Source organism: Podarcis melisellensis, assembly GCF_964234715.1.
Source record: "Podarcis melisellensis genome assembly, chromosome: 3".
In the NCBI taxonomy this organism is placed as follows: Eukaryota; Metazoa; Chordata; class Lepidosauria; order Squamata; family Lacertidae; genus Podarcis; species Podarcis melisellensis.
This window is the reverse complement of record NC_138530.1, coordinates 42,054,130-42,069,886: the sequence shown is the minus strand read 5'-3', so window position 1 is coordinate 42,069,886 and position 15,757 is coordinate 42,054,130. Positions and strand designations below refer to the sequence as shown.

General features: G+C 42.2%; 1 protein-coding gene across 2 annotated transcripts; it reads right to left on the bottom strand.

Annotated features, from left to right (window-relative positions):
- Window positions 1–512: 512 nt before the first annotated feature.
- MEMO1 (mediator of cell motility 1) lies at window positions 513–15,559 on the bottom strand. Of its 2 annotated transcripts, none has more exons than XM_081905065.1 (9): window positions 15,121–15,559; window positions 8,678–8,759; window positions 7,850–7,918; window positions 6,968–7,080; window positions 5,625–5,736; window positions 4,163–4,305; window positions 2,896–2,972; window positions 1,506–1,610; window positions 513–1,160 (listed from the first exon to the last, which is right to left on the bottom strand). In XM_081905065.1, the coding sequence occupies exons 1-9, from the start codon at window positions 15,179–15,181 to the stop codon at window positions 1,029–1,031; spliced, it is 894 nt and encodes a 297-aa protein (XP_081761191.1). In that variant the 5' UTR covers window positions 15,182–15,559; the 3' UTR covers window positions 513–1,028. The 2 variants fall into 2 exon arrangements, with proteins under 2 accessions (XP_081761191.1, XP_081761192.1); XM_081905066.1 differs by lacking the exon at window positions 15,121–15,559 and adding an exon at window positions 9,267–9,388.
- Window positions 15,560–15,757: the final 198 nt, after the last annotated feature.

The following is a 15,757-nucleotide window of genomic DNA, read 5'->3' as shown; positions in this document are numbered from 1 at the left end:
CACTATTTGGCTCTTGGGATATTTCTCAGGCCACATCCCTCACCAGCCCTACTTCATATCCTCGAGTGTTTTTGCCTGGCTGAAATGTGTCCTTGAACTCTTGGTTGCATGAATGGAGAATAGATAGGGGTGTGTGAAGGAACTAGCCTCCTGTAAAAGGACATTTGCAGTACATGCCGTGACCATTTTAGGTGCCTCCAATTGATGTGCAATTGCCAACATGCAGGTCCTTATGGATCCAGAAGAGGGCATAACAGGGCACGCTTATATGTGTGCCAGGGCCAGGAACAGAATCCCTGTGCAAAATGGTATTTATTTTCCTTTACCCACTTTTGCTTCTGACCTTGTCTACCACAGGCCTGAGGCTCCTGGAAGGTAGCTCAAATAGGAATAGGGCCTTTGGTCTGACAGCTTTGAAGAAATCACTCATGGGAATTTCTGGAGAGGAACAAGGAGAAAGAAAAGTTGCTTGTAGAAAAGAAACCACTCAAAGCAAATCACATCACACCAGGTTGGTTTGTGCAGCCCTTTATTAGCAACTAAAATAGAAGATATTTGTTGTACAACATGGGTAGTAATTGACTATACTGGAGTTTTATTATATTCTGATACAGGATCTTTTATAAATGCATTTTTTATTAAAAAGCTTCCACCCTCGTCTGTTTACAACTTGCAAAACTATTCTGAAAGCAGAGTACATGTGCACAGGTCTGCAGAGTGCAAATCTGGGATGTGGTAAATGCTTTTACATGTTGTACCTGCAAGGGGACCAGCGTCTGCCACCATCCCTTTATAGCCACTGGCTTTTAGAAGTCACAACATTTTGACACCAGCCTTCCTTCCCTTGTCCTAAACAAGAAAGCATTTTAAAATGAGTTGTAACTAAGGAAGGACTACACCTACTAGAAAAAGAAGAGTTCTATTAGTTTGAGGTTTCAGTATACCCAAAGACCAGGAACTGCATCTTTGTAAGGGCAAGGCTGGGACCCCACTGGGTGTGCAGGTGTCATCCCTGAGTAGTCAGAGGTTCAGTGGACCATGAGCGCTCCTGCTGCGTAACTCACTGAGCTGTCTTGCCAGTTTCGACACTGGCTCGACTGGGCATAATTCAAAAACGAGAAGCTCATGTTCATTCCATTCTTCTGGAGCTCTGTGATAGCCTAGGGGGAAGGAAAGCAAAAAGGTTCGCTGTTTTGGAAGTAAAGTTGACATTCCAAGAGAGGCAGCACTCCAGCACCTTATTCATAATGGACTCTTGCAAACTTTGCAGGGGAGGACCGGTAGGTATCAATGCTCAGTCCCCACATTACTGAAGGGAGAATGCTACTGGAAATTCAGGGTTTCCCTCAAGAATTCAGTTCCACTCCAAACTCTGCTAAGAACACCACCCAGCTGAGTACGACAAAAGCTAAACCACAGAAAGTTTGGTCACCAAGGAGAGTGTATGATATTTTCTAATAATGGCATTTGCTGCTTTTGAACTCTGCTTAACAAACAGTACTTACATTTAGTAAAACCCCAATGGGATGTCTTCCACATATCGTATTATGGTATTTCTTCAAGTAATTGCTAAAGGACACAGGGTCAAGCTGCTCTATAATGCTCATACCCTAAGGAGAATATCAATATTATGATCAGCTATAATTTAGAGCTGCATTTATTCATAACCAACATTTATAGCATGGCAAGCATGTTACCCAAGAAATACAGATATCAAGCACAGAAAGTCTTAACATGTAGGGAAATACCTAAGCTTTACAAACTTTTTTTTGTAAAAAAGACAGTTATAATTGTATTACTGTGTATTATGAATACACAGAGCTTTCCACTCAATGTGATATGGTTGTCACATCACCTGCGGGGGGGCGGGGGGCGGGACCGACACCAAATTGAGAAGCTATCAGTAAAGTGGAAGTTCTACATAACACATTAGGTCTTTTCCTCCCTGACCAGCATGATCAAGAGATTTCCCCTTGAATTTTAGCTCCAAATCCAAAGAGTTCTGTGATAAACTGGGAAGGCCTAGGCCCAATACCTCCTCCCATTAGAGCTGGCATCCCCAACCTTCAGCCCTCGATGTTTTGGACTACAATTCCCATCATCCCTGAACACTGGTCCTGTTAGCTAGGGATCATAGGAATTGTAGGCCAAAACATCTGGAGGGCCACAGGTTGGGAATGCCTGAATTAGAGTCTACAACTATCTCTTAGAACAACTGGTAGCATGCTCTTAATGCAAGGAGCCCCACTGAATCAGACCAAGGGTTGATCTACTACTCTAATCTTGTTTCTAGATGTTTCCATGGAAACATCTACAAGACAGGCATGAAGACAATAGCCATCCCATTCGGCAGCTAGTATTTAGATGCAAAAGTGCCTCGGAACATGGTGACACCATTTAGTTATCATCACTAACAGATGTTGACCTTTTAAAAGGCTGCAATCACCTCCTCACTTACCTGAATTCACTAGGACTTACGTGGTTATGATTGCACTGCAAGATAGCTATGAATTCTATAGCATAATTGTGCCTTGTGAAAAATTACTAAGTTTTCCCTGCTCCACCCCCACCCCCACCTGAACCTACTGATGATCCAACACCATTGGAAAATTCTGAATTCTAGCAATGAAGGAAGAAACAAGGAGCATTTCTGAAAAGCTTCCACAGGGATCCTGGCCACCAAAACTCTATTTCCCAATGTTGTTGGTGGCCACATGTACTGCGGCTACGGATTCCCTCCTAGACTAGGGATAGATGAAATGGTCTTGATACAGTTTGCATCCCTTGTGTTGAAACAGAAATGGGAACGTGTTATTTGGAGCTCTGAAAAACTCCAGGAGCCCTCAAAAAACGCAGGACGAGCAGACAACAGAAATTATGAAATTTAACACTTACCATTTTATCTAGGTTTTCAATGGACCTATAGATCTCTCCTTGAGACTCATCATAGTAACTGTATCTGAACCGCTGGCCTTAATTAATCAAATTAAAGAAGAAATGAGTAACTAGACATATATTATGTGGTTATTATTTTTTTAAATGAAACAAAGTGGTATCTGAACAGGCAGCACAAATCTATGGTGTACTGCATCTTTAAAATACTCTCATTCAGTATATTGACTGCATTTGGATGATCAGCCATCAGTTTAATGATATATTGATAATGTCTTCTGCCCATGCACAGAGTCTTTATGCCCATCCCTTTGTGTGAATAAGCTCACAAACCAGCAACTCTTTAACTATTCTTTCCCTTTTCTTCCAGCACTGGTAACAGCTTTAAAACAAGCCATGGTGTTAAATCACAGTGTGCTTAAAGGCTCATTTGTATCTCAGGTTATTAAGGTATCTGAGGTTATTAAGGTAAAAAAATGACTTTTTGAACTTTTCCATTATATTGCAATAAACCTAATCCCAACAAGACAGCAACCAATCAGATTAAAGTGTCCTTATAACGCAAACATGATTTCTATCAACATTTGGCACTAAGAAAATATAGTATGGTCATACATTAAATATTTATTATTTTAAAGTAAATTTAAACTTGTATCAATAGTTTAAAAATATATAAAGACATCATTTTGGTTTATGTTGCTTTATTTGCAAAATGCCAGAAGAGCTGTTGTTTTTAATTGCAGTGCTTTAAGAACACTGCCACTTGTCAGAAATGTTCTTCCTGCTTTGCCCCCATCGCAGAAGTGACAGAGATGCCTCCAGTAAAAGCTGCAATTCTAATTTGAGTAGAATGAAGCAAGTATGAAAAAGAGTGATCAGATACTGGTTTGGAATGCAAATTATTAAACCTGCTGGTGAATCCTTGCCACCCTGACTCAACCATGGGAAGAGTTCTCATTTTTCATCACAAAAGAATGCGTCATATGAATTTCCTCTTTTAATAATAAATGTAACTCTCAAGACTGTGTGTATGTGTGCTTATCTGTGTGTATATGGTTGTGTGTGTAAAGTCAAGCTCATGCCTTAACTACGACTGTGTCTTTTGTCACCCCTGCCACACCATGAAGGTGCAACCAACAAACTTCAGCTTCAATTCGCTATAACAGGTTTGTCAAACTAAAATGCACTTCAATATAACATACACGTATTTTGTGTATATTTGCCAATGTATGCAATTGGAGTTCACAACTATTCGCATGCCTCAACTTACCCCAATGACAGAAGTCAGAGGAAACCACAAAAAGATTACAAGGATCTGCTAAATATTTGCTGAAGAGTTTTCCAAATTCCTGTTCTTTTGTCTCACTCAGTGCTCCAACCAACACAGGAACAATGGTAAACTCATCCTTATGGCTTAAAGAAGAGAAAAATAAGTTTGCATTGTAGAGGGTCAAGACAAGATCGGTGCTGAATGCATCCCTCACCCTCCTGAATGTGCTTCTCCCACATGCAACTTTCCCCCACTTCTTGTAGGCCTGCCTCCCATGTGAAAAGCACTGAACAAACCCCATGGCACATATTCTGAATCCATGATTCAGCTTTATTTCTTAAAAAAAAAAGGAAACAATTCTTTTTAAAAATCGTTTTGATCTGTTGCCATATTTATCTAACTAGCACTTTCTAAAAGTTTGCACCTCATCAGCACACTCTGAATAGCACTTAAGCCTGTCAAAAACAGCTTGCTGCAAAGCAGGCTTCCTCAACCTCGGCCCTCCAGATGTTTTTGGCCTGCAACTCCCATGATCCCTATCTAACAGGACCAGCGGTCAGGGATGATGGGAATTGTAGTCTCAAAAACATGTGGAGGGTCAAGGTTGAGGAAGCCTGCTGTAAAGAAACACAGTGTGTTTCAGATGACCAAGCCAGACTCTCTCTGTATTTCAGAATCAGAAATAGGTACTCTGGTAGTGATAGCTTCATAAGGAAAACAAGCTGTGTGGTTTTTTTCATTGTCTCATGCCCAAAGGGGCAGTGATTTTTCAAACACTGTTTTGTTAAATAGGTATGTTTTATAGTCACAACTGAAATGTGTAGTCAATAGCTTATGCTTAGACTTGTATTTTGAAGTGGCTGAGTTGTAGAGTTTATTGCTGAGTGAACCTTTGTAATTAATTTGACACTGTATTGCTTATATGTATTATCTACTATTATAAATTGTATTCATATAACTGTTTTGTTTGGATTTTAAATTATGTTACCATGTTTTAAACTGACCTGAAGCTATTTGATAAAGAGTGGTATATACATTTCTTAACAAACGTTTACAGGTAATTTCTTTATGGAAAGATGCTGCCGTTTTGTAGGATTTGGGTCTCCTATAATTGAAAGTGGGATAGTACACTTCCTTGATTTTTGCCAATTCTTCCAAGTCACATAAGGAAGGATGGAAGGAACATATAATAACAGATGTAGTAAGATGAGATAAAAGCCCTGACCGCCTGAACTCTACCCAACCCCTACTGATTTCTACTCTAAGAAATTATCCGTGTGTCTAAAAGTTACAGCCTACAGTTCTCTTACTCGTTTTAATGAGCTTAAGACACTTGAGGATTCCAGCATACTGTATTCTACATTAGTGGAGTATGGGAGAAACCCATACAGAGATTTATTAAAAGCAGGGATTCAATATGTACATTCTACATATGGTGCAGCTTCTTAAAAAATAAATGTACCTTTCCATGGCTTTAGCAGTATAAGGCAAATGCATTTCAATACTGTGTTCATCTTCATCTGTTTGCAGGGACATGCGCTCAAACATTCCAGTCTTCCATAATTCTGCATAAACTGAGAAGTTTTGAATATATTAGTCTGACTAAAAAAATACTGAATGAGAAGCTGTCTTTCTGCTTTATCAACTTTCTGGTTATACTCAAACTAGGATGAAGTGTATCTTCTCAACCAAGTACTGTGATATAAAGTGCCAAGTTAAAACCTTTGCCTTCAGGCTGTATGGGAAAGCAGACAGTTTATGTATTAAGATTGCCAGTAACCACTGGATAGAGGCAGAATCAAAAATAACCTATTGGGGAATATCTGTTTATAGAAAACAATGATTGTAGGTGCCTACAAATGTTTTCATGTGCTCAGAAAAGCTCTCTCCCGCCCAATCCTTCTGTTAACTCAGCTAAAGTATTTTAACACAGAAACTCTCCTACTAAGTTACTGGCATGTCAGCCTCTTTTATGCAAGACAAAGATCCTGTGTTCCTCCAGATGTTGTTGGACTACAGCTCTCATCAGCCTTGGCGGTGCTGTTGGGGTCCAACATCTGTAGAGCCAATGGTGCCTCCCCTCTGATGCAAGATATAAAGACCATCACAACTGAAATTAGAGCTAAATTTTATTCTGTAACCCATCTCACTTATCTCCCAATATTTATTTTAGTTACAAGCAGTTGCTTTATATAGTTTAGTGTACTGCATCAACTTTGTCAATGAAGGACAAGTGGTTACTGTAAGCAGGCAAAATCCAAACAGACTTTGTTCTACTAGGGAGGAAAATAAGATTCTAGGCTCCTGAAAGTGTTCAGTAGTATAACTGCACAAAGGCAGAACTATGGCTGCCATAGGAATCCTTGGACAAGTGTCCATTCGGTTCATTCATAAGACACTATTCTGTTAGTCCTGTTAGTTCCCAAGGTTTTAAGATACAAACCAACCAAACGTTTAAAAAATCAAAACATGAAGAAAACAAACAAATGAATGCCTTCTCCCAGATACAAAGCTAAGGCCACAGAGTGCAAATAAAACAGATGGGTTTGCAGAAAAGCTGGTGACAGTCCAACAAAACAGACTGAATTATTTCAATGAACTCCTTTATTACATGAATTCTAAACAGTGCTCTTCCTTAAATAATAACCCATGTTAGATTTACTTCCTGTGCCATACCCTATTTTTATTTTATGAGAATATTTAGAGGTAGGTCAAATAAAAGGAAAAGTCACAATGGATTAATAGTTTTCTAAGAATTAGTTTTGCTTGTGTACTGCAGTGGTTGTGTATTTTATATGCAATTACCCTTTTGATCAATTCGCAGATCATATAGTGGGGTTCTATATATATCCACACTGGAAAGTGCACACCGGGAGAGGGGCACGTGGTGGGAAGGCCCAAGGATGAAGATTCTCCGTCTGAGGGTGAACAGAAAAGATGTAATATTAGTGACTGTCTACTCAACAGAAAAACAATGGATTCCATGACTAGCTAAAGACAGGTGAACAGTTCCACTATCGACGTTTGCACTCCAGCACACATGGACATGCCTCCCGCTCCCTGGTTACATCCCATTACAGTTGTGTCCAACCAAAGGGTTTTCTACTTGAAGGGAAAAGACAAGGCTCCCAGTTGGATGCCTTTATTACAGCTCTTTTTTATGTTACCACTGTAGCGTGGCAAGTGAGATGCTACATCATGTAGCATCTAATTTCAGAAAATGAGGACTGTATGGTCCTGATTGCATACAGTTCCAGGCAATTTTAAATACAACCCGAAAAATAGTGCTGTGGTCCAAACTGTCTCCACCCTATATAGAAATGTCTTCACATACGTGTGCTCATTGGTGCAATCTGGAGCCAAAGCAATTTGGCATCCTGATGACAACCACGATGCCAAAGCTAACACAAGTATTGGGTGGGTAGGGTCAAGAAAAGGGGGCATTGACACTAGAACTTCACACAACATTTATCCATTCATTCTATGAAGTATACTGTCTCTCAGAGGCATTGTTCAATTTGCCCCAAGGATTGGGACAAAACAGCAAGTTATCTCCATTATGTGTCAGCCACTACGGTACAGGTATCCCTCTTTGCCACTACCTAAAATGACTTCTGTCTTAAAGTCAGCATGTATGCAAATCAAGTTCTTTTGTACACACTCTAAGAATCTTCTAAAGTGACTTACGTGACTGAAGGATCCACTTGTTTGTACGCATGAGCTGCACACGACCCACAGTAAGTATAGCCTGCATGCCTGCAAAAAACAGACACGTTGTACAAGATTAACAGTCAGCATATTGCTGGTCCATATAGGGGAGCTTGCTGATGTTATGGAGTTGACAAGCAGCATATATTCAACTGGCTCTTGAAAAATGCAACAGCAGATATAAGCAGCATGCCCAGTTGGTACACTGACAATCAACAAGCAACTCGGCTTACTTACGTGACTCTCAGACAGCAGATATGTATATACCCTTATCAAGGTTATGTTTGCAAGACACAGCAGTGTCTTGCATGAATACGCCTATGACCTAAAATTGTGATAAGAGATGGCTGTAATTTGAAGCTATGAGCATTCTACTTCTTAAAGCAAAACCATGTTTAAGATTGAAATATATGAGTAGTAGTCTTCTGAGCAATTACAAACAATGCTGAAATGAAATAGCACACTACCTTTCATGAACACAAGAAGTGTTCTCTCCTCTGGTGCTAGGGACTCAAGCGAAGGAAAAAGTCCACACATTCAGAGTAAGGGGAATGCAAGATAAAGCACTCTCCTCTGAATTAGGATAGTTGATAGAAATAATCAAAACAAAATAGGACGAGGAAATCAGACTCTGAAAATGACACAAAAGAATCACCTGTATCAGGGCAGCTAACCAAAGTGACAGACATGAACTGGCCTATTTCTCTCACTCCAAAAGCACCACTTTTTGCTGCAAATATTGGAGTATGACAATTTGTAACAGTTCTTTTAAAATGGTCTACATGTGAAAATAAAGAAAAAACTTACGGTGCAATAATAGCTCTAGCAGGCCTCTTTGTAGATTGTACTTGAGAAAGCCAACCTTCTAGTTGTGCACTCAGCTGAGGTCCTAGAAAAAGAGATAAGGCTTTAAAAACAACAACCACAAGAGCCATCCTTAGAATAAGCAAAATGGCCCATAGTGGCAAACCATAGCTATAACTGTGCACAAGTAGCATTCTGGTGCATGCTGTTCAAATCATGCCTGTCCTGCTCCTCCCTTTGCCACGATGGGAGGAAACAAGCATATCACTGGTTTAGCATTAGGTGTGAACCAATGTGCATGGTTTCTCTCTTTCCAAACAAACCACAGGAGGAAGCCAGAGAACAATACACCACTAGTTCTATTCAGCATGTGAACAGTGTCATTTTAATGCTTCCGGGTGGCTTCAAAGATGATACCTTGCTAAATTCATTTTTAATCAATAATGTTTGATATTTCACAGGGAGTCATGACAGGAAATATACCTAATAACATTTTGAAGAATTTGAAAAACACTTAGACATTAACCGGTCTATCGACAAACAGCTGCCAGCTTGATTGTTGCTTTGTATTAAACTCACATTAGCAACTGACCTATTTCAACCCAAAGGAAAAACTGCATTCAAGTGTGACCCTTTCCAATATCTCTGCAATATCCCCTCTCAGCGCTGCATCTAGTTGTGCCAAGAGCTACTGCTGCCAAAAACGAATTCAGAAGAGGATTGCTTCATTAACACACCACTTGGAAGTTCTATAAATACATGCTTAAACAAACTACACAATAAGGATAATTTTAAAAAGCTAAAGAGGAGTGTGGTAAGAAGTGCCTGGCTCCAAGGCATCATTGAATATTAACAAGGAAGGGTAAATATGTGAATTCATGGAAGCTGTTTTGTTTAATGATCCACTGTAGTTTGAACATTTACATAGGTATTGGCATAGAACTGAGATGATTCTAGAACTGAAAGCACCTAATCACCTGATGCCATTATGGTTGCATCAGGTAAATGGCAGATGGGCAACCATCTGTCAAACTTGGTCTGAAAGACAAAATCCTGATAAAGATCTAGCCTGCAGAGTCAAGGTTTCCCACCCATGCAATAGTTTGGGTGGGATTTTACTTTGGCACATCCAGTTTAGAAAACCCAATTGACATCCCATAGTTCAGAGCAGGGCCTTGGCAGCAGGAGCTACAGTTTGTTCTTCCTCCTTTAAAAGTTGGCCTAAATTTGCATCTCTAGATATAAATTATTAGATGCAAAATTGTGTTCTGGGCATGTGCCGCAAGTCTTTTAAGTAGCAGCTCTCCACACCATGTATGTGAGCATCCATTTGATTTGGTAGTTCTCATTTCTAGTCTGCAGCTCCGCTTTTTTTACTGCTGTCATAAAACCTAGACCTGGCTAGTGGATGAACAGTTGCCACACAATGAATTTTCCCCCTCCCTGTATAGCTGTGACAGGCAGCTACCTCCCATAAAACATTTGATGCAAGAAGATGCTCTGCATCAAGGCTGCCTGTGAGACAACACAAGATGGAGGGGCTGCAGGGAGTTGGGCGGTGCCTACTATCAAACCATTTCACCACCTGCAGCCCTCACATCCTGATAAACAGGCTCATCATAGCAACCAGGGCTTGTAGCAAAAATGATGGACACATCTTCACAATTTCTGAGGAAAATTAATTAAAATGAGGAAATGTTAATCTTTGTGTCTCCCTGGAATAACTGGATTTGAATTAGAACCCAAATAGGCCTCTGTTTTTAAATTTAAAAGGAAATGTTTTAACGGTATCCACTGAAGCAGTCCATACTGAATCAACAAAATGTGACAAACAGCAAAATTTCAACCACGTGAACAAGTAAATTATTATACATGCTGAAATAATCTACAGGGTTTTTCTTTTTGGGGGTGGGAGGGAAGAATCTATCATTGGAGGCAGGGCCACAGTTCTCCAAAAATTTGCTCAAGGTCACATTGCCTGTAAATGTGTGCTCTTTCTTATAAAGAGCATAAAAGGTAAACCTTCAACAGTAGTTAAGAGTTCATTTTGAAGCTCAGGATCTCTTTTTCAAAGGTAGAGCGTCACTTGCCAAATTAACAAAAATACAACTATATATGATGTCCAATCATTGCAGGCTTTTCATGGGGTTGTGTTTTTTTTGGGGGGGGGACGACGACATTATCTCCTCTATGCAAGTAAATCCAGCAATTGCTTTGGTTACTTCCATTCACCTACTAGTAATTAGTTCACCTAGCATGTAAAACTTGGGAGGCTGCTGAATTTCTGAAAAACACATCATCTCATCCAAAATCAGCATGTGTGGAAAGTACTTTAATGTTCACAGTGCATTTTCTCTCCCCCCCTTTTTAAAAAAAATCATTTCGTTTGTTCATTTAGCATGGAATGCCCCTTAATGGACTACAAACACCCAGTAACCTGAACTATATAAATTGCTAAAGTTCAAAAATCCGCAAATAGAAAACAAAAACACCTATATGGAAAAGCTTGATGCTTCCATTGCTAAAACAGTATATGAAGATCCATTGGTCTACAATGGACCAAAGTTGCTTTCGTAAATTATCTTTCATTTTTATAGATAAACTTTTGAACACCACTTGAATGCAAGAGTGTAACATCATATCTTCCAATAACGAATTTTTCCATGACACAACCATTTGTAGGTTCAGATATCTAATAAGAGTACACAGCTGCCTATGAAAACACATTCCACAGTATATGTTATGGTGGTAAAAACATACAAAGAACACAATTCAATGCATGTTTACTCAGATGCATGACCAGCTGTATTCAATGGTATTTACTCACTAGGAAATGGATGTAGGATTGCAGCTTATTTAAGATACATTTCAGTTGAACAACAGAAGCATTAACAGCCTCTGGAATACATTTTATCCACTATTTCTTTGGTTAGATCATAGTCCCCACACTAAAGCCCGCAGACCGGATAAGGCCCGAGGGACTCGTTTATCCGGTCTGTGGCGACCCCCGCTGCCCACTCTTACTGGCGCTGCATGGCTGCCCACTTCCGGGTCGGAGGAGCACCGGAAATAGCATGTGCGCACGCGTATGGGCACGCGCTCCCCCACCCTCTGGCCCGCCACGCCCGGCCCGAGGTGCAGCAAGTTTGCGGTGGTAGCTCTCACTTGCATCCATGACAAGAAAAGGATACAAAACTGTCCTGACATACTGTTTTTTTTCTGAATTTGTTTGCCTTGTAAATAAAATATAATTTGGAGTGGGTTGGCTTTCCTTCTTTCCTCCTCATCACAGGGTAATTTGCATCCGGAATTTTTCTGATGCCCCAGAGTGATTGAATTTAGAATTTCTATTTTACTTGTATTTAGCATACAAAGCTAAAAACTTTGAAACTGCCAAGCTTGCCTAAACTGTATCTGCAACTGGCATCTATTCAGTTACTAATGAACTTATCAAACAGGAAAAATATCAATAGAAAAATAAAGCACTGTAAAAATTGTCATTGTTGCTTGACATATCCCTTTGTGATGCAACAACCGTTGGCAACTTGTTGAGAATGGTCAAGGTGCTTATCTTGCATACATATAAGTTTTAGAGAGCTGTCAAAGACTGACTTGTATTTCATGGCCTTCTGACACATCCTTTTACATATTTTTCCACACACACACACATACACCAAGTAAGAATAACACTTTGTGCATTTGATGACATGGGCTCTTTTCCATGAAATCTTGTGCCATAATAAATATGGTAGTCTTTAAGAGCCACAGGACTCTTTCGTCTTTAAATGAAATTTGTGTTTGCACATCACTTTGTGGTTTGGCAGTTAAGTATTTGCTGCAGCAAAATGGCCTGGCATATACAACTTTCTCTTGTAACTTCTAAGCTCACATTAGGTTTTTCTGTAGAGTAAGCAAGAGACCCCAGGAAACCTGTCTAGCCAGCCGGTTCAGTCTTCTTTGTCTTGCTGCCAGCTCCCAAGAGCAGAAAATGTGTTTATTCAGCAATGCATCCAGCAAGCTTGGACACTGCATGTGTATTACCAACCAGTTTTAAATCCATTGCTACACCTGCTAGAAGTTGTGAATTGACACTTTATCTCCTGCAGCAATATCCTCCGCACCCTGATTTCAACCCGTCAAAGTTAGTAATAGCATTGCATCACCCGCTTGCATGACTTGCCCTTGTTCCTCCATCCACACTGTATTTATTGATTTATTAAATTTATATGCTTCCCCTCATCTGAGGATCACAGGGTTGTTTACAATATCAAAAGACAAAAATACGTAACATAGTAAGAAACAAAAACAATACCCCCAGTTTAAAGGGTTATGCCTTGTTTAATTAGCCAAAGGTCTGGGAGAAGAGAATGTTTTTGCCTGACTGCAAGGAGCAGTCAGACTTGTTTTGAGCTGCTTTGAGGAAGACCTGCTTTGCCTCATAACAAATCCCAAAGCATTCAAAAGCACCATGCTTCAGTTCTGGATTCAAGCTTCCTCCAAAGTAGGTGCACATTCATGGCATGTATTGCATCCCTAAACCTACACTTCCAGTTGGAAACAATCTTTTTTATGACAAGCAATTAGGAGTGACTTCTAAAGGTTAAGATACCTACTACAGTTGCTAACAAGCAGACATGCAGCTAGCAAGTTGCAAGTAGCCAGCTGCAATGTACATATGCTTGTCAAACTGCTGCTACCTTCTCTCTCCACATCACATTTTTCAGGTAAGAGTATAAACCATCAAGCCAGAGAAAGCAAGTGTTTGTTTTGTTTCAGTCCTGAAGGTTCTTTTGTTTCTTTGTAAGGCCAAATGAAATATCTGGTTGCTGCATACAATGCATATAGGAAGAAAACTCATTCTGGAACATGTACTCCTTTCATCCTGCAGAGGGCAGTTCTGTGTGCAGCATTTCCTCAGGAGGGCCAGAAGAAAGAAAAGGGGGCAAAGACTGACAACACCACTGGTCCTATTTGCTCTTTTTAAATGGTATCAGAAATCCAGAAACACTAATTAAAAGCATTATCTCCCTCATATCTTCTGTGCCTATTCACTTTAAAAACGCAGGTTTTTAAACACAAAGACTTCCCTATAAACATACAGTCGTTAAGTCCTTTGTTCTTCTTAAGAGTAATACCTCATTCTCTGGGGGTTTAATAAATTGTAATGGTTATTTTTTTTAGGGGGAAAAACAGTACACTAGGCAGTACAAGATGCCGGACTTGACAAAATGCCTACTAGCTCGATTCAGAGACAACTGCTGCGTTCCCATAATCCATTTCTTTCCCCTCCCCCGTATTACCCTAAATGACCCCTTTTCATTCACACACTTCAGATCTTTGTCGGTTCCTTTAACTCGACACCGAACTACCAAGGGATTCTTCTCTTGGCTTCTTTTTCGCAATCAGCTCTCCCGAAATGCGCTGTTTCCTCAGGGTATAATAAAGGGAATAGGAACCAGTACAGCTTCCTTACAATCCCCGGGGCGATCTCTGGGAATCTCTTTTCTCCAGGCGCCGATCTCCCCACCCTTCTGGAGCTTGGCCGGGAATTCAACCACGGCAGCTTATGGAGGGCAAAGGCAACCGGAGGTTCTAGAAAAGGGCCTCGAAATGCCCGGCGGAAAGTGCTGATTCAGTCAATGGCCCACCTGCCGGGGCGAAGGAGAGGGGGAAGCCTTGTTCCCGACACAATCAACGCCGGATTCCGCGCCGCGATCGTCGCCTGCTGCCATCCCAACCTCCCTTCAATTCAGCGCCATGTGTGTGTGTTGCAAAACGCTCCCTTCCTTCGCCCCATGTCTTTTTAACGCCAATTACACACGCACACACAAATGAGTCTCACGGCACCGTAGAGATTCACAGAATTACAGGGCGATCCTAAGGATGCCTACTCATCACAGGTCAGTCCTACCGAACTCCTCAACGGGGCTTACTCCCAGGTAAGTATGAACAGGGCTGCAACCTCATTGTGTGACAGCTTTCGAGGGTTACAGGCCGCTTCACCAGATCGCTGCATCCGATCTGGTAGACTCTGGGCCACAAAAAGGTGGCGGGCCCGTAAATCAATTTGCCTTTAAGTGGCCACGAGATTCCTCGCACCCTGGAGTGAACACTCCGGGACTGATCACGGACATGCGTCCGTGGGGCACCCATTATTCCCCCACTTTCAGATAATAATAAAAAATAGCCTCGCATTCCCGGTAAGAGGTTGAGTTCGGCCCACCTTCGCAACGACCGAGAAACCGCATCGTAGCGGCGCCGGGCGGTCAATTACTCGGGATTAAAAACCTCCAAGGGCTTTATTCGCCTGGGTCGTTTAGAAACCGATCCCCCGCGTATAAGAAATGGGCAAAGCGAGCTCACGGAGAGCAATCCCGCCCCCCGACGGAGCAGCCTAGCCCCTCGCCCCCACAGGCCCCGGAAACCCCCGCCGCCCCAGCGCGTACCTGAGGCCGTGTACCAGCTGCCGGCGTGGCTGGCCTCCCGGCAGAGCACTCGGTTGGACATCTTGGTGCCTGAGCCGCCTATGGTGTTGGGGGAGGCGGGGGTGAAGGGAGGCAGGGGGGCCTGGGGAAGAGTCCAGCCGCGGTGCTAATCCCCCTCCTCCGCCTCCTCCCCCAGCAGAGCCCAAGCCCCCGCGAGGGGGGGCGGCGCTGCCGGAGGCACGGCGAGTAGGGCCGGCGACGAGGCTGGGGAAGCGGCGAGCACGAGGAGCCGGAGGGCTGCGGGCTCTGCCGGAGGCTCCTCCTGGCCTGGCCCGGGCGGGGGAGGTGGCGGCGGAGAGGAGAGCCCGAGAGGGACAAAGGCCAAGGCAGCGACCGCCGCCCGGGCGAAACCCACAGAGCAGGCGGCAGCCGCCGGGTTTGGCCTAACTCGGCTCCTGTGGCAGAAGGACTACACCAGCGCGGTTTCCCATTGGGCCAAGGGAAGCAAAAGCCCTTCGGCGATTGGGTCGCTCTTTGCCTATTCCCTCGACGGGCGCAGCCGCGGCTTCCCATTGGGCGGCGGTCCGAAAAACGCCCTCTCTATTGGAGGAAGCGGGAGGCGGGGGAGGGACCGTTTAAGATTGGCCGAGTGGAGTTG

Coding starts and splice junctions, on each gene's coding strand:
- MEMO1 (XM_081905065.1), bottom strand. CDS start 15,181: ATGTCCAACCGAGTGCTCTGCCGGGAGGCCAGCCACGCCGGCAGCTGG. Junction 7,919..8,677: donor GCTAGAGCTATTATTGCACC/GTAAGTTTTTTC, acceptor TGTTTTTTGCAG/GCATGCAGGCTATACTTACT. Junction 2,973..4,162: donor CTCTGACTTCTGTCATTGGG/GTAAGTTGAGGC, acceptor TGATTAATTAAG/GCCAGCGGTTCAGATACAGT.